Here is a 24,892-nt window from a genome sequence, read left to right on the forward strand (position 1 = left end):
CCCAAAGCAATATGCAGTATAAAGACAACTTGCAAACCAAATATAAGAGCGAGAACAAAACAAGAGCCCATAACTGTTCCATCTGCTTTTGACTCCAGAAGGGACCACTTTTGCATTTGACCTCACCTGTCGCTGGCATGTGAGCACTGGAAGGGCACTTGACCCTTGGGTTGGAAATAGGCTCCCCTCCTCTGCTTAAATAGAAATATAGTAAATAAATTAAAGAACAGGAAAGAGCAGAATGAACATCAGAGAGGGTGGGTGAAAGGAAAGGAACTGCAGGTGGGGAGATCTGTTGCTTTCAGGTCTTCCCAGAGGCACCTGGTTGCTCACTGTGAGAACAGGATGCTGGGCTAGTTGAGCCCTTGGCTTGATCCAGCAGGGCTCTTCTTATGTTATGGAGGAGGGAGGGAGGAAAACAGAAAACCAGAACTTGCTTGCAAGGGACAAGGCAGTAAGAGAAAGCTCTACTATCTAACTAATCCAAGTTTATGAAGACTGAAAGACTGGAAGAGGGCTGGATCTCTGGGGGGATACCTGGCCAACCCTGTTCCAGAGGCAGGGTAAGGATATGGCACAGTTGAACAAAGCCTTCTTTGTGCTGCCCAGACTGCACTGAGTCATTTATTTTGTTTTTATTTTCGCAAATTCTTTCCTTCTCTCTTAGCCCATCAGCATGGTGGAACACGCAGAGTTCCTGAACGCCGGGAAGGGAGCCCGGTCTTCAAATCTGGAGAATCGAGAAGTTTGACCTGGTCCCAGTGCCCAGAAATCTTTATGGGGATTTCTTCACCGGAGATGCCTACGTCATCCTCAACACCATCCGCCAGCGCAATGGGAATCTGCAGTACGACCTTCATTTCTGGCTAGGTAAGGTTGGGGTTTTGTGCAGGGGCCCCGCAGGTGGCTCAGGGTGAAGACTTGTTGAGAAATCAATACAGGAAGCCTTTCACTTCCTATCCATACCATTGCTACCATTCCATGATTTTAAACCTGTCTCTGGTTGACTTCTGCATTTTTAAAAACTTGTTTTATTGTATTTATTGTAAATTTGCTGCCATGAAATTGAAATTGCTTTGGGGGAAGGGATGTAGTTCAGTGGTAGAGAATCTGCCTTGCATGCAGAAGCCCCCAGTTTCAATCTGTGGCATCTCTAGGTAGGGCTGAGAACGCCCTCTGCCGAGATCTTGGAGAGCCACTATTGATCAGTGAGCTAGTTGAGGCAACTGTTTGACTCAGAATAAGGCAACTTCCTATGTTTCTAATATATATGAATAAATTATTGATTATTATTATTCTTCACCTCATTGCAATAATATGGCTATCAGTGAGTGCTAGCCATAATGGCTATGCTCTGCCTCCACTGCTTCTGAATACCAGTTGCTGGACACCAGTTGGTCGAGGGGAGGCTGCTCTTGTAGGCCCTACTCAGGTCCTCCTTGAGGAACTCCCACAGGTGTCTGGGTGGCCACTGAATAGCTGGGCCATGGGCCATATACAGTGGTACCTCTGGTTATGAACTTAATTCGTTCTGGAGGTCCGTTCTTAACCTGAAACTGTTCTTAACCTGAGGTACCACTTTAGTTAATGGGGCCTCCTGCTGCCGCCGCATGATTTCTGTTCTCATCCTGAGGTAAAGTTCTTAACCGAGGTACTACTTCGGGTTAGCAGAATCTGTAACCTGAGGTGTTTGGAAACTGGAGGTGTTTGTAACCCAAGGTACCACAGCATCCAGCGGGCTCTTCTTATATTCCTCCTTTTCAAAAGTGCTGCACAGTTCACTGTTGTTGTTTACTGACAGTAAACCAAAGCAGTGAAGGTGCCATTTCAAGATTGATATATTCAAGATTAAGGTTTACCTAGGAGTAACCCCTATTGAACTTGGTGGAGTTTATTTCTCAGTAGGCATGCTTCTCTCTCCTTTTCTGATTCCTAGGGGACCAATGCAGCCAGGACGAGAGTGGATCCGCTGCCATTTTCACAGTGCAGCTGGACGATTACCTTGGAGGGAGGGCAATTCAGCACCGGGAGGTACAAGGGCATGAATCGTCCACTTTCACGGGGTACTTCAATCAGGCATCAAATACAAGGTAAGTGTATACAAGTCCAGTTGCCTGCTTGGTAGTACATCTGTACCTCATTAGCAAAAGCATCTCTGGACTGCCTTCCACCCAGGAATTATAAATTCCCATCCAGGTGATTTTTTTGATGAGCCCGTCCTTGGAATCATAGAGCTTCCATTACTCCTTAATATTCCCCTAAATTATGGAATTGCTGGCGCTTCAGGCCTGTCTGCATTAAGTCTCCCAAAATACAGGAGAGCTATGAGCGCTATTCTACTAGTAAGGATTTTCGCTTGCTCTACAGTTAAATCTGTTTTGTATAAATAGTTGTGTATTTTAGGGCAGTTCGAAAGTACGTCAAAGTGCAAGTAGATAAATAGGTACCGCTCCGGCGGGAAGGTAAACGGGGTTTCTGTGCGCTGCTCTGGTTCGCCAGAAGCGGCTTAGTCATGCTGGCCACATGACCCGGAAGCTATACGCGGCTCCCTCTGCCAGTAATGCAAGATGAGCGCCGCAACCCCAGAGTCGGACACGACTGGACCTAATGGTCAGGGGTCCCTTTACCTTTTTATTCTTGTTTTCAATGTTCGTTTTTCATGGGGTTGGGGGGAGTTTCATGGGGTGGGGGGAGAGAGAGCAAACAAACAAAAAATCTAAAGTTGCGCCACCTCCACTTGATCCCGGCATTTTTAAAAGGCGAACAACAGCCCAGGGTGTGTGTGAACTCACACACCACCCTTCTCAGCTGTCTGCATTTGACAATTTGCCGTCCTCCTCCTCCTCCTCTCACCTTGCAAAACTCTTGCTAAGACAATCTCACAAAAAGGTCGCAGCTCGTCCTCTTCATTTACATTACATTTCCCTGTAAACAGGGAATATTTAAATACTCAAGCCTGACCCAAAAAATCCACTGGACAACGACAAAGATGAAGTGTGTTTATACAGCTGTGTGTAAGTTTATGAAGAACAAAAAGGGCACGCGGTGCAGGCTTTTTAAAGCCACTGTGACCATTTCTCCCAGAATAAATGCAGCAATTATAGAAGGAAATGATAAACAGATAAAGAGGTACATCTGAGGTTCCTCCAGACTGACAGTATTTTGTATGAGGGAATCAAGTGCATATCAAGGAAATTTAGGTTTAGGGAATTAAAGTTCACCCTGTGCTCTGAAGTAATAAGCCACTATGAAACAGAATGGGGTTTTTTGTGTGTGTGTTTTTGCAATTAGGAATGGCTCCTCCGAGGACCTGTTTCTTGAGCATTCTTCTTGATTTACTTCTACAAAGCTTATTAAATTATACCTGGTTTATATCCAGATTCTACGTGGCAAAGAACACCCATCCTGATTTGCTTGTGGGCAATTAATTTCCCATGAAGCATGCATTCATCCAAACACTTTCCCCTGTTGTGCATGTTAGCATTTCCTCATCATTCCAAGCCTATAAAAATTGAAATTCTTGTTGGATTTGTTATGCTGGGCAGTGTTTCACACTACTTGGGTCTCTAGCTGTTTGTTGTGGACTACAGATTCCCATTATTCGTAGCTAGCAGGGAGTTGGTAGTTTCAACAACAGCTGGAGACCCATGCTTGAAAACCACTGTGATCTACTTTGATCTACTTTAATTGCACAAACCTGAAGTTTCCGTATGCACTTGAATTCATCCTTCAAAATAGGAACAGTTTGACAGCAGTGGTCAGCAAACCTTTTCAGCAGGGGGCGGTTCCCACTTGTCCCTCAGACCTTGTGGGGGGCTGGACTATATTTTGAAAAAAAAGATGAACGAATTCCTGTGCCCACAAATAACCCAGAGATGCATTTTAAATAAAAGCACATGTTCTACTCATGTAAAAACCACCAGGCAGGCCCCACAAATAACCCAGAGATGGCATTTTAAATAAAAGGACACATTCTACTCATGTAAAAACACGCTGATTCCTGGACTGTCCACGGACCACATTTAGAAGGCGATTGGGCCACATCCAGCCCCCGGGCCTTAGTTTGGGGAGCCCTGGTCTACAGTCAGCCAAGTGACAAGGAAATGCACTGAAAGGTGTGGAATGAATGTTTAACGGAAAGATGTATAACCACCATGCAAACAAATAAAGATGATGCTCATTGACAATATAACTCTTGCAAACAACTTAGAACAAACACTAATAAAGACGAGATATAATCAGACCTCTTCATTTCAGGGGTAATTCTCAACGAATAGGTTGTCTGCAGCAAACTCTTACCTCAGCTGCTATTGACAGCTTTCTCGTTGTGATTATAATCTGACTGAGACCCAGGGTAGACCTAAGCAAGGTTTTCAAGCTGGGTGGATGGCCAGCAAATTGTTCTTCTTTTTGTTCTTCCAGGCTGGATGGTGGTGTGGCTTCTGGCTTCCGCCACGTGGTGTCCCAATGAAATGACTGTCCAGAGACTCCTTCAGGTCAAAGGAAGGCGAACAGTACGTGCTACAGAGGTACCCGTCAGCTGGGACAGCTTCACATCCGGTGATTGCTTCATCTTGGATCTGGGCCAGGGGTGTGTGTTCTTGCAAGCCCTGAGGGCAACGGGAAGTTTTTCTGTTTTGGTTAAACAAACACACAAACACACACACAAACAAAACTTATTATTTTTCCTTAGGTAGGATTAGCTAATCTGTCAATTTCAGCTTTCCACAAAATCAACATAAGTTTTTGGTGTGTGTGTGTGTGTGTGTGTGTGTGTGTGTATATAATATATATAGATATATATATATATATATATTATATATATATATATATATAGTCCCTTGAAGATTTTAATTGACATTTTATTGAAAAATTCTAATATACACATTTTTTTCAAAGCAGTTTCCCCATATATAATACATTGTTGTTTCTTACTTTCACCAATATGTGCATTTTATGCACACATTACCTCAGATATGCATTTTTGTGTACATTACATGTCTGGAAAACTGCACTGCAAAAGTCAGAGAAGAGTGAATTTTGAAGGATAATTGTATTCCGGTTCACACATTTTTTCAGAAAGTACGAATTAAGTAGATTCACCCTTTAAATGTGATCTAGTTTTTCCACCATCCCTATGCATCTCTGAACCAGAACATGACACTCTTTTTTTGAGTTTCCCTGGTTCTGTGCTGGTCCCCTTTGTTATGGGGCACGAAAAGATTTGGAGGAGATAATAACATGCCCTCAGTCCAGGCTTGATGCGAATGTCTCCTTCCAAGCAAGCACATTATCCCAGCTGATTGTACAAAGTACTCAGCTCCAGCCTGAAGGCTAGCTTTCTCTGTGACACGTTCACAGTTTGAGGCGAGGCACAGGCTTAAAGTGGACACAACCGGTCCTGGCCCCCTCAAATAAATTATTTTGTTATATTGCTGATTTTGTGGAAGCTACTTTGAACTGTGGAGAAGTAGCATATAGGTGTTTTCAATAATCCAATCGTTACCTTATTTAGGCTGTGACCTGGTTCACACATAACACTCAACTATGGTTTATAAAAACTATGGTTTATATAGAGTTATGTGTGAACTGTGGTTTGTTAGCAAGATTGCTCATTCATAAACCTATTTAACATTATCATAGCATAGTATTGTTCATGTTCTCATTGGTGTTTTCAACCGTTTATGTGGCATGGGTTAAGTGATCAGCTGCCAGATGCCTCAGCTCTAACTATGGTTTGTTAAACCATGTTTCACATTAACCATGGTCTAATGGTATGTGAGTACAAAGGCACTTCTTTGCATCCTAAGAAATCTGACTCCCGCTTCCCGCTATACAGTATAGTATTTGCCTCTTTAACCTCCTTCTTTCTGTGCCCTGCAGAATATTCACCAGTGGTGTGGCTCACAAAGTAACAAGTTTGAAAAGCTGAAGGCCACCCAAGTCGCCAAGGGGATCCGGGATAACGAGAGAAGTGGACGCGCAAGGGTCTATGTCATAGATGACGGTGCTGAGCGGGAAGAGATGCTTCAGGTCCTGGTCTATTTACTTTCTCACAAATCCATATGTGCTACTCAGCTGCAATCCTATATGCAGTTACTTGGGAGTAAGCCTAATTGAACACAGGGAAACTTACTTCTGAGTAACTATGTGGGGTCAAGTTACATGTTTTGCAGAGAATCCATGGCTAGATTTTGCAGGGAACTTAAATGCAGTTTCTTGCATCAGCAGAGGGATGGGGCATTCTGTTAATTTCCCAATCTCCCGTCTGGAAGTCCAGTTGAGGGTCCTACAGATTAAAATCCAGCCTCTTCTGAATTTCAATGCTCTTCACCAAATGTGCTGGGTGAGAGAAAATGGGGCAGTGTTGCTACGTGTACACAGGTGCCGTTTCAGTTGATGCTGAGTGTGTAAGAGTTTCTGCCTCCCACCAACCCCTTGCACATTCAGTAAAACTGCACCGGGATACTGAAGGAGACAGGTTTGAATTCTGAATTTTTATAATATTGCACCAGAGAAGAGGGAGGTAAACAATCCTGTTTGTGGGCATCCCATGGAAATCTGGTTGGCCACTGTGAGAACAGGATGTTGGAGCAAATGCAACTATGCCCCCATCCTTCTCCCTGCTGAGTTCTGCTAGGCACAGGCACGTCCAGCTCCCAAGAGATTGCAATCTACTCCCAGTATTAAAAAAAAACTAGCAGTGATCTATCCATTGTCATTGGAGGGAGGAGGAGCGTGCGTGGGGTGGGTGGATTGCCCAGAGTTGTTGAGCTTTTTGGGGGTAGGATTGCCCAGAGTTCTTCAGCTTTTATTTTTTTAACTTTTGGTAAACTTTATTTAATCCCAAAACCAATAAGGGTCCCACCCTACCAAGATCAGCTGGGGATCTACCAGTAGATCGCCATCTACTGGTTGGACATGCCTGTCCAGGGCAACATTGTGACTTAAGGAGGGACCTTGCAACCAGTACCACTCCCTGGACTGTTGGCTAACATGAAGGCTGGTAGGCAGGATGCTGGCTGAGGGCAGACTTCACTTGGTAGGGCAATGCCCTGTTTGCTCTAATGGACCAGCCTCCACTGTCAAAGCCATGTCCTAAAATTAGCCTTTACACTGGTCGATTTCCATAAGGTTTTGAATTCGGCTTCTCCTTCCCGCCCTCTCCATTTCCCATAACTATCCTCTTGTGCGACAGGCATAAATCAGGGTTAAAAACGAGAGATTAAATGTTTATTTTTCCTTGTGGGATCTTGTTTATTTCTTCTGTTAAAGCATCTGGCGAGCAGAGAGCCTGTTTAGTCAGCATATACTCCTCTAGAAACCTTTATGCATTATTATTAATATAATAATATTAATTTTTTGCATGTTTGCTTTTCAGGTTCTGGGACCCAAGCCCACCCTGCCAGCAGGCACTACTGATGACGGAGTAGCTGACACAACCAACGAAGGCTGGCTAAGCTGTACAAGGTATAACAAGATCCAGATGGCCAGTGAGCCAGAGGGAGGGAGCCCTATGAAACAGTGGAGAGAGAGACAGCCCTCGAAGCAGTTTTGGGGTTGTTGTTTTTTAATATCCCAGGGAGAACAAAGAGCTGTTTCAGCTTTGCCTGTCAGTGATTGTCTTTGGCTAGAGTGCATGTTGGGAACAGTGTCAACGCCATGAATGCCAACCCACCTGATAAGCTGAACTTACATTTCATTTTATTTTTTTAGTTTTGCACTTGCAATAGAAACCTGTCCAATGGAGTACTGTATAACCAAAAATATTAAGATAAGTGGAACCTGAAGCAAAATGTTGCAGAATATCCTCATCCCCTAACAGAAGTGTTGGGGTGTGTGAGAGAGTTTATACCAGGGGTCAGGCAAACTTTTCAGCAGGGGGCCGGTCCCTGTCCCTCAGACCTTGTGGGGGGCCGGACTATATTTTGAAAAAAAATATATGAACGAATTCCTATGCCCCACAAATAACCCAGAGGTGCATTTTAAATAAAAGGACACATTCTACTCATGTAAAAACACACTGATTCCCGGACCGTCTGTGGGCCAGATTTAGAAGGCGATTGGGCAGCATCCAGCCCCCGGACCTTAGGTTGCCTACCCCTGGTTTATACTGGGCTATTTAGTTGTTTAGCACTCCAGACAGCTGGACATGCATTCTTCCAAGAGACTAGAAGGCCACATTTATACCGTACATTTAAAGCACTATCGGTTTAAACAATCAATGCTCCCCACAAATAATCCTGGGAAATGTAGTTTGTTCAGGGTGCTGAGAGCTAAATGTACTTAAGTTTTGTTTTAATCAGGGTTGGCTAACTGGGGTTAAGTGAAATGGAGAGAAGTGGCAGTATTTGTGAGAGAGGACAGTGGAGATGAAATGTGGTAGCTGTGGCTGGAGGGCCCCCTCAGACTGCTTTTGGGTTTTTTAGTGAGTGGATGTATTCTGCAACATGTCATTAATGCAATAATAGGTTGGTATCAAACTGAATTTCAGTCAGAGTAGACCGATTTCAATTAATGGACCTAAGTTAGTCATGCCCATTAATTATGGTTGGTCTACTCTGAGTAGGACTAATGCTGGACACACCCCAAGAATAACAATCTGTTCTGCTGTACTGTTACAGGTATCCAACAGCGCAGGGAACATGGCGGTCTCTCTGGTGGCTGATGAGAATCCATTCTCTCAATCAGCCCTGAGCTCGGATGATTCCTTCATTCTTGACCATGGCACTAATGGCAAAATCTTTGTCTGGAAAGGTAAAAGGAGAGAGATATACAAAAGCCATATGGCTAACACAGGCCATGTTCACACCACACACTTAAAGTGCTGTTATAACGCTTTAAAATGTTGTGGCTTCCCAAAGAGTGCTGGGAGCTGTAGTCTGTTAAAAGCTGTTAAAGGTAAAGGACCCCTGACAGTTAAGCCCAGTTAAAAGCTGTTAAGTGGCCCCTATTCTCCTCAGAGAGCTACAATTCCGAGTTTTAAGAATCAACTCCTCTTCCCAGGAATTGTAGCTCTCTGAGTAGAATAGGTGTTGCCCTTTACAAACAGCAGCTCCTTTGAGGGGAGACCATGAATGTTTAAAGTGCCATCGTTGTGCTTTAAATGTATGGTCTCTCTGTGTGCTAGTGAAATACATGCAGCTGGGTTCTCAATTTCTATGGAGAGTGTACCTTATTGTTTTGTTGTAGGGGTGTGAATTTTCCATAGGGAAGTTAATAGGCAGCATTTAATACGCATAAACACACTCCCTGTAAACAAAAGAATGAGTGTACAACAGATATGGGGAACCTGTGGCCTTCCAGATGTCATTGAACTCCAGCTTCCATCAGTGTCAGTGGGCATGGCTGATGGAGGTTGGAGTCAAACATCTGGAGGGCCAAAAGTTCCTAATTCCTGGTGTACCAAGAAGCACAACACCTGATAATATTACTTTATGCACTTCTCTAACTTGATGTTACATTGAGGGATTGTGGAGGGTGCTGTCTGTTTATTTGTTCAGTTTATTTTTTTAAAAAAATATCCCACTTTTCTTTTTGAAGAAACTCATACAAAATGCCATTTTTGGCAGCAAATTTAAATGTATTGTCACATCTTAGCTTGAGGGGAGAAATTGGTGAGGATTTGTGGAACAGCATAAGACCTTGCCACTAGACAAGATTTGAAGGTATCATTAAAAGATGGCAAATAGTTATTTCATTTGTTGCTTGAAATGTCTTCATGTATTTAAATTTTCTTAATAATAATATATTTTTATTATTTATTTATACCCCGCCCATCTGACTGGGTTTCCCCAGCCACTCTGGGTGGCTTCCAACAAAAGATTAAAAATACATTAAAACATCAGTCGTTAAAAATTTCCCCAAACAGGTCTGCCTTCAGTTGTTTTCTAAACGTGAGATAGTTGTTTATTTCTTTGACATCAGAAATACATTCTGCCTCATATAATTTTATTTTTTTTTGCCTCAGAAATATGTTCTGTCTCACATACAGTACTTGAATTTGTGCCTGAAGCACAAAATGTCCACTTGAAGGACTTCTAAAACCCTTCCATCTGGTAGCAAATTTTATATTCTCTTATAATATGTCTATCTTCACACACTCCTGTTGCTCACTTGAAGGTAGAAATGCCAATGCTGAGGAAAGGAAGACTGCCTTGAAAACCGCTGCAGAATTCATCACCAAGATGGGTTATCCCCGACATACACAGGTGAGGATACAAGAAAAGTTATCCATAGACTTCCTTCTGTTATAGCAGGGATGGGGAACCCGTGGTCCTCCAGGTGTTGTTGGATTTCAGCTCCCATCAGCTCCAATAGCCAGGGCCGGCTCACGCATGAGGTGGGGTGAAGCAACTGCCTCAGGTAGAAGAAGTCCCTGAGGTGCACTCCTACAGGCACCCCATTCGCCGCCGCCCCTGTCAGTGGCAGAGAAGTGGCACCAGCAGCAGTGCCGATTTCCAGTGATATCTCACAAGATCTTACTAAAATCTCATGCGATCTCAATGAGTGCGAGTCATTTTACAGGATTTTGACAAAATCTCATGAGATTATGCTGGAAATGAGTAGTGGAAGTGGCACAGAGGCAGTGCTGGTAGATGCAGCAGAGCAGGGTGGCACATTCCATTTTACCTCAAGTGACAAAATGGGACACACCACCCTTGCCAATAGTCAGCATAGTCAGTGAGCAGAGATGATAGGAGTTGTAGTCCAGCAGCATCTGTAGGGCCACCAGTTCCCCACCCAAGTTAAGGAATGCGGTTAGGATTAATGGAAGGTAAGTGGAGAAAAGAGATGTTGCAGAAAACACACAAGGTTCAATTCAAAGCAAGATATGGGAGGGATGAAATGGGGTGGTTGGCTCTCAAACCATGATTAAGGAAGGTTTGTTGAGTTTTGGTTAATTTCTTCAGTTGACAAACCATGAATTGTGATTGTCCAGTAAGCCAGAATGTGAAACTATGGTTTGAATTTGACTTTCGATGCTTTTATGCTAACCCAGGTTTGCGGTGATGTTTACATTGTCATAGTTCGATCACCACAAAGATTGCTGGTAAGGGAGTGAAGTTAAGAACCTAAGGGCTGAAATGACAGAATGCAAAAGAAGACTGGCAGGGCTAAACCATGGTTTGCTTTGGGTACATCTGGAAACTCAAACGATGGTTTGCCATGCTGTCTAAATTGAGCCAATGTGGCTCAATAGCTAGAGAACTGCACTGAGGCCTAGTGTCAAAAATAAATTGTGCTGATAAAGCTCCTAAAAGAAAAAAGAAAAAAATACAATTCTGTCCTAGTTTGGCTTCAGCTGAGACCATTCCATCTCAGGATACTTTATTTGTTTCAGATCCAAGTCCTTCCAGATGGTGGCGAAACTCCTCTGTTCAAGCAGTTCTTCAAGAATTGGCGTGACAGGGACCAGACAGAAGGCTTGGGTGCGGGCTACATCAATTCTCACGTGGCCAAGATTGACAACATTCCTTTCGATGCTGCCACACTACACAACTCCCCAACAATGGCAGCCCAGCATGGCATGGAAGATGATGGCACTGGAAACAAACAGGTAAGTGGGGGAGAGGTTGGTTATGCAAAATCGTCACTATATTAGGCAAAAGGATCTGTCCAGCATTTGGCAGCTCAGGACTCTAAGCAAGAAAGACAAAAGCTGAGTGTGTATTGGACTGCAGTCAGTGAGTACAAGAGAAATTATTGTTATGAGTTGGGGGGGTCAGTTTGAATGATACCTTGGGTCCCTTCTAAATCTGTGATGTTGTGTATGTGGGGTAGAATACATAAGTTAAGTTAATGGCTTTGGCTGGCCAGTTAAGCACTGTGAAGTCTTGAAGAGGATGCCATAGAGATAAATGGGTTGGCGTTTTCCCGCCTCACCTGGCTGGAGGCCACGGTCATCCTAGGAGGAAGAAGAAACTGACCAAGGGAGGCTGTCTATGTGACAAGTTGTGTGAGTGAGTTTTGGCTAATGTTGGAAGTAGAGACAGAGAGCAATGTTTTGCTCTGTGCTGTACCCAAGCTGTGACTGCAGGCTTCGCTGGAAACCTAACAGGGAATCGAGATCTGTTGGGGTGTTAATTCTGTGGGCCCCTTCATCCTGTGCTCCATTGGCCTCTCCTGTGGCTGATCTCCACCCACTGCAATTCCCAGACATGCTGTCTTCAGTGGTAGCTGGAGTCCTTTGGGACTGGGAGGGCGGAAGGCAGGGAGCCCCACAGTAGGTGGCGCCAGAGCCAGTAATAGGCAGAGCCTCCTCATTCTAGCATTGCTTGCATCATCCTCCCTGCTGAGTTCTACAAGGGCAGCACTGGAACTAAAGATGAGGAAGCAGGCAGCAGGGCCACCCCCTGGACTAGTAAGTTGGAAGGCAGGCAGGTGGAGGCTGGCTGAGGGCAGACTGTGGCTGGTGGGGCACTTCCCCATTTGCCCTAATGGACCAGCCTTCTTCACAAGCTGTCTCTTGATCCTGGAGGATCTCTGCCATTTCTGATCTCTGCCATTTCTGATAAGTAGCCCATCAATAGCATTTTTTCTCTCCCTTGATCTGCCTCATCTCCTTTTAAAGCCATGAGTTTGCCATTAGAACCATCCATCAGAGTTAGCATCTTTCAAAGCATTAGAGGACTTAAGTCATATCCACAGCAAACATTTAAGCACATGGCTTCCCTTAAAGAATCCCAGAAACCATAGTATATATCTCTGTGGGGGAATAAACTACAGTTACCAAGATTATTTTGGGGTGGGGGAAGCCATGGCTGTTGAAATTGCTAAATGCACTTAAAATGTGGTGTAAATACACCTGTCCATACACCTGTCTCTTGCATTCCCTACTCCTTTCACACATAATTTGTATGTCTTCATTTAGAACATTCCACCAATGGTCTCTTGTTGCCATTTATCTGATTTGGGTGTCATTTTTCTCCCCCCCCCCCTTCAGATCTGGAGAATAGAAGGTTCTGCCAAAGTCCCAGTGAGTCCCTCAAATTACGGACAATTCTATGGTGGGGACAGCTATATCATCCTGTATGATTACAGACATGGTGGAAAACAAGGCAAAATCATCTACACTTGGTATGATAACTTTTTCTTCTTAGTGTTTTTTTTTAAAAAAAAATAAAAGACAACTTTTGCCCTCCAGATGTTGCTGAACTACAACTCCCATCAGCCATAGCAAGCATGACCAGTGTCCAAGGTTGATGGGAGTTACAGCTCAGTAACATCTGGAGGACAAAAGGTTCCCAACACCTCATTTAAGGTTTTCTAACTCATAACAATGTAAGAGGAGCCTGCAGGATCAGGCCAAAGCCCGTCTGGTCCAGCATCCTGTTCTCGCAATGGCCAACCAGGTGCCCCAGCAGGAAACCTGCAAGCAGGACCTGAGCACAAGAGTCCTCTCCCTTCTTCAGCTTCCAGAAACCGGTATTCAGAAGCACGTAACCTCTGCTCACGGAGGTACAAAATAACAATCATGGCTAATAGCCATTGATAGACTTATCCAACATCATTTTTTAAAGCCATCCAAGTTGGTAGCCATCACTGTGGGAACAAGTTCCACAGCTGAACTTTCATTGTGCAGAGAAGTACTTTCTTTTACATTTCCTGGAACTTCCAACATTAAGCTTCATTGGATGTTCACAAGTTTCTAGTGTTTTGAGAGAGGGAGAAAAACTTTTTATAACGTCTATTGTGTCACTGCTTGATCCCCTTTTCTCTAAACTAAAAAGCTCCAAACCGGTTTCCAACAAATGTTTCCAAAGCAGTGTAAAAGAGGAATATAAAAAAATCCTACATGTTAGTGATGTAAGTATTAATTTGGATTTGGGTTATGTGTAGATTTATGTAAATAACTGAGGTTTATAAATTTTTTTATTTTTTTATTTAGTTATTATTTTTCTCCATTATACTGTTTATATTGTTTATAGTATTAGTATGATATCGTTGATGTAGAAATATGGAATTAAATAGTTTTGTACAAATTATATGAGAGGGGGGGGAAAGAGACACACAACTATGTATTTGAATACTTTATTTGTATGAAATGGAAAATAGGTAAAATATGTAGAATGTGTTAAATTATGTAAATGACTGTAAAATGATGGATATCTATAACGACAATAAAGCAATTAAAAAAACCCTACATAATAGTAACAAAAACAAATAAATGTATACATAACCTTAACGAAAAGTTATTGAAAGCATCAAAGGTAGGTAGCCGTGTGGTCTGCCATAGTCGAAACAAAATAAATAAAAAATTCCTTCCAGTAGCACCTTAGAGACCGACTACGTTTGTTATTGGTATGAGCTTTCGTGTGCATACACACTTCTTCAGATACCAGGTATGCCATCCTCAAAGGATTACCCCTTGAGAGGAAAAAGGTTCCCCAATTATGCTGTGTACATCTATTTTTACGCTTTGTTTTTTCAGGCAGGGCGCTGATTCCACCAAAGATGAAATCGCAACCTCTGCTTTCCTTACTGTCCAACTGGATGAGGAGCTGGGAGGCATTGCAGTGCAGGTATTGCCATCTGGGCCAGTCCATGTGGCTTAACTACAGATGGGTTCCGTTAGATTGAACCGAAATAAGGGAAGGGACAAGTAACGAAACAGATCTGTTAAATGCCAGAGCTGTAGCATGCTCCGAGAGATGATGAGACTATGCACCTGTGATCACTGGGGTTTTAAGACTACAGAACTACCTTTAAGACTGCTTTCATGCCTGTGCAAGTACACATGTGAAAAAATACAGAACTTTTAATTGGAGCAAATGACAGTGCTAACAATATAAGGTGAAAGGTTGCCATACGTCCGGAATTTCCCAGACATAACCAGAATACCACAGACGGAAGCAGTGTCCAGGCAAAAATCGGCCAAATGTCCGGGAAAATCCAGACGTATGGCAACCCATGTCGGTGGTGTCATTTTTGCCAATTTTCCTTAAAAGTAGCTAAAAGCTAAAGGTTTCGTGTCTGATTTTTCACTTTTTGAATATGGCAACCCTATAAGACGAAACCTGAATGTTGAGCAGTTATTTCAATAAAATTTGGTCTGCCCAGATCAGAAAAATGGAGAATAATTAATTATATGAGGAAGTGTTTAGAGGATCACAAGAACAGAAAAGAGATGGGGGTCCTCTAGACCAGTGTTTTTGTGGGTGTATTCTGCAATACAGTGGTGCCCTGCTAGACGAAATAATTCGTCCTGCGAAAATTTCGTCTAGCGGGTTTTTCATCTTGTTGTTGTGTTCAGTCGTGTCCGACTCTTCGTGACCCCATGGACAGAGCACGCCAGGCACGTCTATCCTTCACTGCCCTCTCGTAGTTTGCCACAACGCATGTTATAGCTTCGAGAACACTGTCCCACCATCTCATCCTCTGTCGTCCCCTTCTCCTTGTGCCCTCCATCTTTCCCAACATCAGGGGTCTTTTCTAAGGAGTCTTCCTTCTCAATGAGGTGGCCAAAGTACTGGAGCCTCACTTCAGGATCTGTCCTTCTAGTGAGCACTCAGGGCTGATTTCTTTGAGAATGGATAGGTTTGATCTCTTGCAGTCCATGGGACTCTCAAGAGTCTCCTCCAGCACCATAATTCAAAAGCATCAATTCTTTGGCGATCGGCCTTCTTGATGGTCCAGCTCTCACTTCCTGTACATTACTACTGGGAAGACCATAGCTTTACTATACGGACCTTTGTTGGCAAGGTGATGTCTTTGCTTTTTAAGATGCTGTCTAGGTTTGTCATTGCTTTTCTCCCAAGAAGCAGGCGTCTTCTAATTGCGTGACTGCTGTCACCATCTGCTGTGATTATGAAACCCAGAAAGTAAATCTCTCACTGCCTCCATTTCTTCCCCTTCTATTTGCCAGGAAGTGATGGGACCATGGGCCATGATCTTAGTTTTTTTTGATGTTGAGCTTCAGACCATATTTTGCGCTCTCCTCTTTCACACCTCCTTAAAAGGTTCTTTAATTGTTTTTCGTCTAGCGGAGCGGCAATGACAGCCGCGCTCCGCTTAAACGAAAAAAAAAGACGAAAATTTTCGTCTTGCGAAGCAGCCCCATAGACTTTTCGTCTTGCGGGGCAGCTTCCGCTAGACGAATGCTGTTCGTCTAGCGAGTTTTTTGTCTAGCGAGGCATTCGTCTAGCGGGGCACCACTGTATATAATTGGACACAAAGAAAGTGGATAAGAGGTGGATTTATACTGGACCGTCCTTACACCGTTCCACTTTTTCAGTTGTTTTGCAATGTTTCCCCAAGGTTTCCACATTATCATCTGGAGGGGCACTGTTGTGCAACAAAAGCAGGACAAAAAAATAAACCAGAATATCTGTGGTGTAAAAAGTTACAAAGATTCCAGCAAAACAAAATAAAATAAAAAATTCCCTCCAGTAGCACCTTAGAGACCAACTACTGTAAGTTTGTTCTTGGTATGAGCTTTCGGTGTGCATGCACACTTCTTCAGATTCTTCAGTGAGGGAATGGGGAGGGGTATTACTCAGAAGGGTGGTGGGAATGGGTTGATCAGCTGACGAATCTTAACTGCAATTGGTCTTACAGGGGAAGGCAAGGGGTGAGATGGCTAAAGATAGCTTTGGCCACACTGATTAAATAATCAGTATGTCTGCCCAAAAGCTTCACAGGGTGCAAATAGTACTGAAAATGGAGTCACGTGTAACTCCCCAGATACCATCGCAAGCACAAATAAACATGAATGCACAATCAGGAGCATGTCTGGAGGGCCCCTGAATTGACCAGGTTAGCGGCTATTGGTTAAATGGCAGGTGATTTGCTAGCTTTAATTCCTGCTGATTCACAGCTCTCAATAGTTTTGTATGCTCCGTGGGTCCTCTGTCTTTTTCCATGGTAGCTGCGCATTGCAGGCATTCTGGTGGTAGGTTAATGCACGACAGAGCTTGAGCCCTCAGGTGTTTTCTTCCTCTGTGGAGTGACCATGGCCTCTTTTGTGATAGAACGAGTGGTCCAGGGCAAAGAACCGCCTCACCTCATGAGCTTGTTCGGTGGGAAGCCTCTGATCGTGTACCAAGGTGGCACCTCCAGAGAGGAGGTCAGACAAGTCCTGCATCCACAAGGCTCTTCCAAGTCCGGTCCTAGCACATCTGGCACAACCAGAGCTGTAGAGGTAAGGGACCTGTTGATACCAAGATCATGGATAGGTTTCATCGCAAGGCCTTACTTCTGGGGCCTTCTCATGGTCGGTTGTTCATTTTTCACACCAGCTGCTATTCCTTGACTAGTGTTGCTGTCAAATTCTAATCCGAAATAAAATTTTGGGTTCTGTTGATGTGGAATCCTGTTCCAAAGCAGGCAGCAGCCTCCTAAATCCAAGCTCCTGTTCTTAGAACAGGTGTGTGTTCAGCCAGGGAAAACTGGTTTACACACATTTGCAATCTGAGCAAAATAAGCGTGCACAAGACCTGTTGCTCACAGAAGACTACAGAACCACTGCACAGTGTGAATTCTGGCAAGTATGTGTGTGCAATAAAAAAAAAAATTGGGAAGGAATAACCACAACCACAAAAAGTATTTGTATTTGTTTTCTGCCGAAATAGTTTTAAATTTGTTGTGAAATAGTTAAATCTAAATCTAAATAAAGTTATAAAAAAGAATTAAATATTTTTGGTGAAGAATATATATGGTTTTTAATTGGAGCAAATGGCAGTGCTGACAAGATGGAGTTTGAAAAATGAGCAGGCAGCCTTGGGTTTCTGCTGGGAAAATGAACCACAGTGACTTCCACTTTTGGGATACTTGACACCACACCACGCCCAAATGTTTCAGCTTTAATTTCTCAAAGCTAAGTCTATTTACTTGTGGAAATATAAGGAAGAGCCTTCGGGCATTATATTGCCTATGGCTAAATATTCCAATGGAATTTTGTGACTACCTGCACTTAACGTTCTGGAATAATTCCACTCCCACATCCCAAGCCTCCTATCACTCCTAACTCCTGGTTGCCCAATGTTCCTCAGGGAGTCAGTGTTCTGTTCTTCCACATGGCCTCTGCCTTGTTGAAAAGGGCAAGTCGAATTGGCACCTCTTAAGTTCTGTAATGTTGGGGAAGCCACTGGGTGGCTCAAGGTGTCCGTGCTGGCAGCCCTGATGGCAGGCTTACATTTGTCCCTTCACAGGTGGATGCGGCTGCTAAGGAGCTCAATTCCAATGATGCCTTTGTGTTGAAACCCCCTCTACTGCTTACCTGTGGGTGGGCAATGGAGCCAGTGAGGCCGAGAAGTCTGGGGCCAGAGAGCTACTGAAGGTCTTGGGAGCACGTGCAACCGAAGTCCTCTGAAGGCGGAGAACCAGGTTTGAAGTGTGGACCATCCGTACATCAGTATGCTTTATTAGCTGTACTGTGATGCTTTCCCAGTGTTACAGCATTATTGCTCTTTGAAGGATCATTCTTGTGCAACAAAAATGTAGCCAAAAACTACCTGGGAATACTTGTGGTGGGGGAAAACGAATCAGGATTTTTGCAGGAGGTTATGGGTGTGCATAAACTGGAAACAAAGGAGCATGTTCACCCCTAAAGTCTTGCAGGTGTAAACAGTCCTGAAGCAGGATTGTGTATCGCTGTGCTAGTACCATCACCCCAACATGGACGTTGGTGCGTTTTTTACTGATAATTTTAATTGTGTGTGTGTGTGTGTGTGTGTGTGTGTGTGTGTGTATATATATATATATATATATATATATATATATATATATATATATATAATGCAACCTGCTTAAGAGGTTTGCTGCAATCGAATGATACATACATTTGGTTAAATAAAAATAGGTAAGACCATGAATGCCAATCATCATGAAAGAACAATTAAAAAAGACTCGGGGACAGGCCATAGTTCTGATTCAAGGCACTGGTTACATGGTTCGTTTCCAGTCCTAAATCATCACTGTGCTGTCTCAAAACCAGAGGCAGCCACATCCTTCCTGACGATGATGGCAAACCTGTATGTGTGGTTCCTTTCCTTTCTTGCAGCTGGTTTCTGGGAAGCACTTGGTGGAAGAGCTGCCTATCGCACCTCCCCACGGCTAAAGGACAAGAAGATGGATGTTCACCCACCTAGACTGTTTGCCTGCACCAACAAGAGTGGGCGCTTTACTGTGAGTATCTCATGCCTTCAGGGCTTTGCTGAGAACTTAGGACACATTCAGACTGTCAGTATTTTTCTGGAGAGATTCAGGCACAAACCAAGACATTGTGGTTTGTGCAATTACAGTTACAGGTGGGTAGCCGTGTTGGTCTGCCATAGTCAAAACAAATCGAAAATTCTTTCTAGTAGCACCTTAGAGACCAACTGAGTTTGTTCCTGGTATGAGCTTTCGTGTGCATGCACACTTCTCACGAAAGCTCATACCAGGAACAAACTCAGTTGGTCTCTAAGGTGCTACTAGAAAGAATTTCGATTTTGTTGTGCAATTACAGTGGATCAAAATGCACTGGTTTGTAGCCAGCTAAACTCATTGAAACTAATGGACCGAAGTTAATCACGTTCATTAATTTTAATGAGGTCTGTTCTTAGTAGGACTAACATCGGATGAACCCCTTGTCACCCTAGCACAACAAATCCACTTAAAAAACCCCAAGACTGTTTCTGGTTAGGAACGAAATCAGAAAATGCACAGAAAAGTGTGGGATGAATGTCTAGACACCACACACACAAATATGGACAAATGCTCATTGTTGCGTATCTTCCCCACACATAAATCTCAGCAAACACTTAATGAAGGCTAGATGTAGTCTAACCTCCGCACAAGCTTTGTGCAAGCAAATCAGGATGAATGCTCAATGAACTGGTTGCACATATAGTCCAATACTGCACTGCACTGAGGAATTAAAACCAAAGGAAGGTTTTGGAGGACAGTGGCAATGGCAAGTGCAGTGTCATGGGCTGCTGAGTCTCTGAAGGTGTGCTTAAGCCAGTGAGGGAGAACCTTTGGGCCTCCAGCTGGTGCTTGATTACAAGTTCTGTCATCCTGGACAATTGACCAGGTTGTCTAGGGCTGATGGGAGCTGTATTCTAACCACACCTATAGGACCTCACCTTCCTCATCCCTGACTTAAAATAACCCGGTCTCATACCTGCCTGGCAGACAGGTGTGTGGCACCTTGTTGTGTTTGCTCAGTGCTGAGGGAAAGGTACTCTGCACATGGCCCCTTTCCTAGGAGCCAATCTGCAGTGGTTGAGCCACCTCCTTTGTGATGACTGAGGCCAATCAGGGTGAAAGGAGGTGGGTCAACCTCTGAGGATTGGCTCCCCAGGGTTACTCTGGAGTAGGCTCCTGGGAAGAACACTGTGGAGGACAAATCTAAGCATTTTAGGAACACCAGCAACACAAGGTGCTTCAGTTTCAAGAGAATGGTGTTCAGGTTCTATTACGTACAACGGAGCTTCGGGGATAGTGCCAGCCCCTTTGTGCAAGCTTTGGTTGTTTGTCCCCTTTAACATATCAACCTCTTAAATATTCGGTTTAGATTGAAGAAGTACCTGGAGAGCCGACCCAAGAGGATTTGGCCACAGATGATGTGATGCTCTTGGATACCTGGGACCAGGTATGTCACTATCTCTTCGCTGGTAATCAGTTCTTTTTATGCTCCATATCAAAGAAACCAGTGTAGAACAAGGGAAATTCAAAAAAAGAGTCACATTCAGTGATGCATTGTGAGAGCCAGTGTGGTGTAGAGGTTAGAGTGTTTGAATAGGATCTGGGAGATCAAGATTCAAATCCCTACTCAACCAGAAAGCCCACTGGGTAACCTTGAGTTGGGCACAGCCCCTCAGCCTAACCTACCTGACAGGATTGTTGTGAGGATAAAATGAAGAATGGCAGAAGTATGCACGTCGCCTTAAGCTCTTTGGATAAGAAGGTGGGATATAAATTCAATAATAAAGATGGGAGGGAGAAATTTGATTCAGGTCACACTTAAAAGCAAACCTAGTTCACACTTTCTGAAACAAACACAAACTGAAACACAGCCATTCTTCGAAAGAGACATCACTTTGAATTTTGCAGCGCAGTTTTCCAGCCAAGTTATGCATACAAAAATGTATATACTGGGGTGAAGTGTGCCTAAAAATTAGTGAAAATAGCATACAATATTGGGGAAAAACCTTGCAAAGATATGTATATAAGATGAAATTACATTAAAAGCAAATGTGTGTATTAGGATAAAGCTGCACTAAAATGCTGATGAGCTATCATGAAGACTTTAAAAATGCAGAGAGCAGAACAAGACAGGAAGAATGAGAACCCAAAACAGACTCAACCATCCCTAGTTATGCAATAAGCTTCTTTGTACCAACTGCTGGAAATCACAAGTGGGGATACGACTCTTGTCATCAGTCAGATCCATGGGGCGTTGCCAGGATTTTTGTTGAGGGGGCAGGACTTTTTTTTAGGGAGGGATCTGGGGGGCAGCTTCCCACCCCCCTCTGGCTACGCCCATGGTCAAGTCTTGCTTGCATGCTTTCCAGAGTCATCTGGTTGGTCACACTGTGACAGTGCACATACGGATGTTAACATTTCTCATTGCCTTTTTTTTAAAGGTCTTTGTTTGGGTTGGAAAAGACGCGAACGAGGTGGAGAAGGCAGAGGCTCAAACATCAGGTAGGATGGGTATACGCCTCTCATTTCTGGATTTATTTCTCACTGACCAATCAGGCTGTACACAAGTGCATGCAGAATACATTACCATAATAAGATCTAATTCTAAAGAATTGCATAACAGTGGCCACATTCACACCATACATGTAAAGCACTCCGATACCACTTTAAACAGTTATGAGCTTCCCCCAAAGAATTATGGGAGCCCCATCGCCATTGGCCATGCTTGCTGGGGCTGATGGGAGTTGTAGTTGTAATTCAGTAACATCTAGAAGGCCAAAAATTCCCTACAGCCATCTGAAAACGAGCCTCAATCAATCATCTGGAGACCTTTGTTGTAGCCCCTCAAAATTATTATTCCATTAGTCACATTTTTGCGCTGAAGTGCCTCAAAGCAACGTACAAAATGAAAAATAAAGCAAAGACATTAGAATTAATTAGATACAGTGAAATGAAACAAGCCCCACCCACCACACTTAAAGGATGGTCACAACAAAGGCCACAGACACATCTAACGACCCTCACAATTAAAAAAAAAAGAGTTGTATACAACTTAAGTTCTATTCAGAGTGCACCCATTGAAATCAATGGATCCAAGCTAGCCATGTTAATTATCTACAGTGGTGTGTGCTGAATAGCACTAGCATTATATGCAGGCTCAGAAGCCTGGATAAATAAGAATGTTTTAACTTGGCACCTAAGAACGGAAAGCAATGGCGCCAGGCATGCTTCCTAGGGAGCCACCACTGAAAAGTCTTTCTTGTGTCATTACCCTCTGTACCACCCTCAAACATAGAAATGGATTCACAGGGTCCCTCCCCATGTCCTCATATATGCCAATAAAAGCTCATTAATCCTTCTTAGGAGATTTCCCCCTTAGGATCTTAGCAAGAAGCTCATTTTTCTCTTGTGTTTTCTTCTTTTTCTTCTTCTTCACTTGCATCTTTACAGCCAGGAAATATATTGAGACCGACCCTGCCAATCGTGACAGAAGAACTCCCATCACACTCATCAGACAAGGGTTCGAACCACCCACCTTCACTGGCTGGTTCCTTGGCTGGGAAGATGATTACTGGAGCACCGATCCTCTGGATAGGGCCATGGCTGAGCTGGCTGTGTAAAAGGAACAGCTTTTCTTTTTTTAAAAAAAAATACATATATAAAAGTTCAGTGCCTTCACTGCCTTTAAAGAGCTACTCCTTTCCTCTTCCACCAGCTGCAGAATTATGTCACTCTTTTTAAAATAATAATAATATAATAACAAATAGCCTAAGTAGCTGTGCAGTACCTGAATCTCACCATGAACTGTACTGGCTTTTCTGCTGCTTTGAAAATGGTCTTTAATAAAGCTTATGTGGAAACTCAGAAGGTTTGTTGGCTTCAGATAAAACTTATTGAGAGACACTGGGGTTTACGTCTTCCAAGGATCATCCTAAGAACATGAGTCCGGCTGGATCGAGCCAGAAGTCCTGTTCTCACTGTGGTCAACCAGATTCCCCCTGGGAAACCTACAAGCAATAACTGAGCACATCAGTCACTCTCCCCTCCTGCAGTTTCCAGCAACTAGTATTCAGAGGCATACTAATTCCAACGGTGGAGGCAGAATGTAGCCGAATCTTCCACCCATTTGTCTTAATTCTCTTTTAAAGCCCTCTGTGTAGGTGGTCATCACTACTGCTTGTGGTAGAGTGTTATAAGCCTCTTGCCAAAATCCTCACCAACACAGGCAGGGTTGCTGGTGCTGCACAGTCCAAACAAAGACAGTATTGGTTTAAAGCAGGGGTCCCCAAATAAGGCCCAGGGGCCAGATGCAGCCCAATCGCCTTCTAAATCCAGCCCGCGGGAATCAGCATGTTTTTACATGAGTAGAATGCATGCTTTTATTTAAAATGCATCTCTGAGTCATTTGTGGGGCATAGGAATACGTTCATATTTTTTTTCCAAAATATAGTCCGGCCCCCCTCAAGGTCTGTGTGTTTTAAGCACTGTGATACCACCTTAAACAGTTACAGAGAGCCAGTGTGGTGTAGTGGTTAAGAGTGGTAGACTCGTAATCTGGGGAACCGGGTTCGCGTCTCCGCTCCTCCACATGCAGCTGCTGGGTGACCTTGGGCTAGTCACACTTCTCTGAAGCCTTCAGCCCCACTCACCTCACAGAGTGTTTGTTGTGGGGGAGGAAGGGAAAGGAGAATGTTAGCCGCTTTGAGACTCCTTCGGGTAGTGAAAAGCGGGATATCAAATCCAAACTCTTCTTCTTCTTCTTACGGCTTCCCTCAAAGAATTGTGGGAGCTGTAGCTTCTCAAGAGTGCTAAGAGTTATTAGGAGACCCAGTACTCCCCTCACAGAGCTTCAACTTCCAAAGTTCCCTGTGAAGAGGGATCGATTGCTAAACCACTCTGAATTGCAGGTATAGCTCTCTGAGGGTGAATAGGGGTCTTCTAGCAACTACCAGCACCCTCATCACACTTGCTGATGACACCAACTGGGAGGGGTAGCCAATGCCGCTAAAGACAGAATCAGAATTCAGTATAACCTTAACAGATTGGAGAGGTTCTACGCATAGGCAGGAAGAACCAGATGCACAAATATAAAATAGGGGACACCTGGCTTGCTAGTAGTACATATGAAAAGGGGTCTTAGTAGACCACAAACCTAACATGAGTCAACAGTATGATGCAGAAGAAGAAGAAGAAGAAGAAGAAGAAGAAGAAGAAGAAGAAGAAGAAGAAGAAGAAGAAGAAGAAGAAGAAGAAGAAGAAGAAGAAAGAAGAAGAAGCTGCTATGCCAGGCTGCATCAAGAGAACTATGGTGTCCAGATCAAGGAAGGTAATAGTCCTTCTCTATTCTGCCTTGGTCAGACCACACCTAGAGTACCGTGTCCAGTGCTGGGCACCAGAATTTAAGAAGGATGTTGACAAGTTGTAATGTGTGCAGAGGAGAGTGACCAAGGTGATCAAGGGTCTGGAAATCCAAGACTTTTGTGGAACAGTTGAGGAAACTGGGTATGTTTAGGCTGGTAAAAAGGAGACTGAGAGGAGGTATGCTAGTCATCTTCAAATTTCTAAAGGGCTGCCCCATGTAGGAAGGAGCAAGCTTGTTTTCTCCAGCTTCAGACGCTAGGACCCAAACCAATAGATTCAAGTTACAAGGAAGGAAATTCCAACTAACCATCAGGAAGAACTTTCTGACAGTAAGAGCTGTTTGATAGTGGAATTAACTCTGAGAGGTTGTGGGCTCTCCTTCCTTGGTGGGTTTTAAGCA

At 43.7% G+C, this 24,892-nt stretch overlaps 1 protein-coding gene across 1 annotated transcript; it reads left to right on the forward strand.

The window, feature by feature from the left end:
• Positions 1-671: 671 nt before the first annotated feature.
• GSN (gelsolin) lies at positions 672-22,995 on the forward strand. Its single transcript, XM_033137200.1, is given in 24 exon segments — positions 672-712; positions 714-870; positions 1,937-2,090; positions 4,423-4,462; positions 4,464-4,589; positions 5,884-6,033; positions 7,382-7,445; positions 7,448-7,470; positions 8,625-8,757; positions 10,123-10,211; positions 11,345-11,560; positions 12,947-13,080; positions 14,435-14,525; position 15,574; positions 16,974-17,060; positions 17,063-17,112; positions 17,114-17,143; positions 18,153-18,198; positions 18,201-18,307; positions 18,309-18,327; positions 19,004-19,128; positions 20,501-20,578; positions 21,573-21,633; positions 22,582-22,995. Coding segments are annotated over 24 exon segments (2,187 nt in total). The 5' UTR covers positions 672-676; the 3' UTR covers positions 22,752-22,995.
• Positions 22,996-24,892: the final 1,897 nt, after the last annotated feature.

Source organism: Lacerta agilis, chromosome Z, assembly GCF_009819535.1.
Source record: "Lacerta agilis isolate rLacAgi1 chromosome Z, rLacAgi1.pri, whole genome shotgun sequence".
Classification (NCBI taxonomy): Eukaryota; Metazoa; Chordata; class Lepidosauria; order Squamata; family Lacertidae; genus Lacerta; species Lacerta agilis.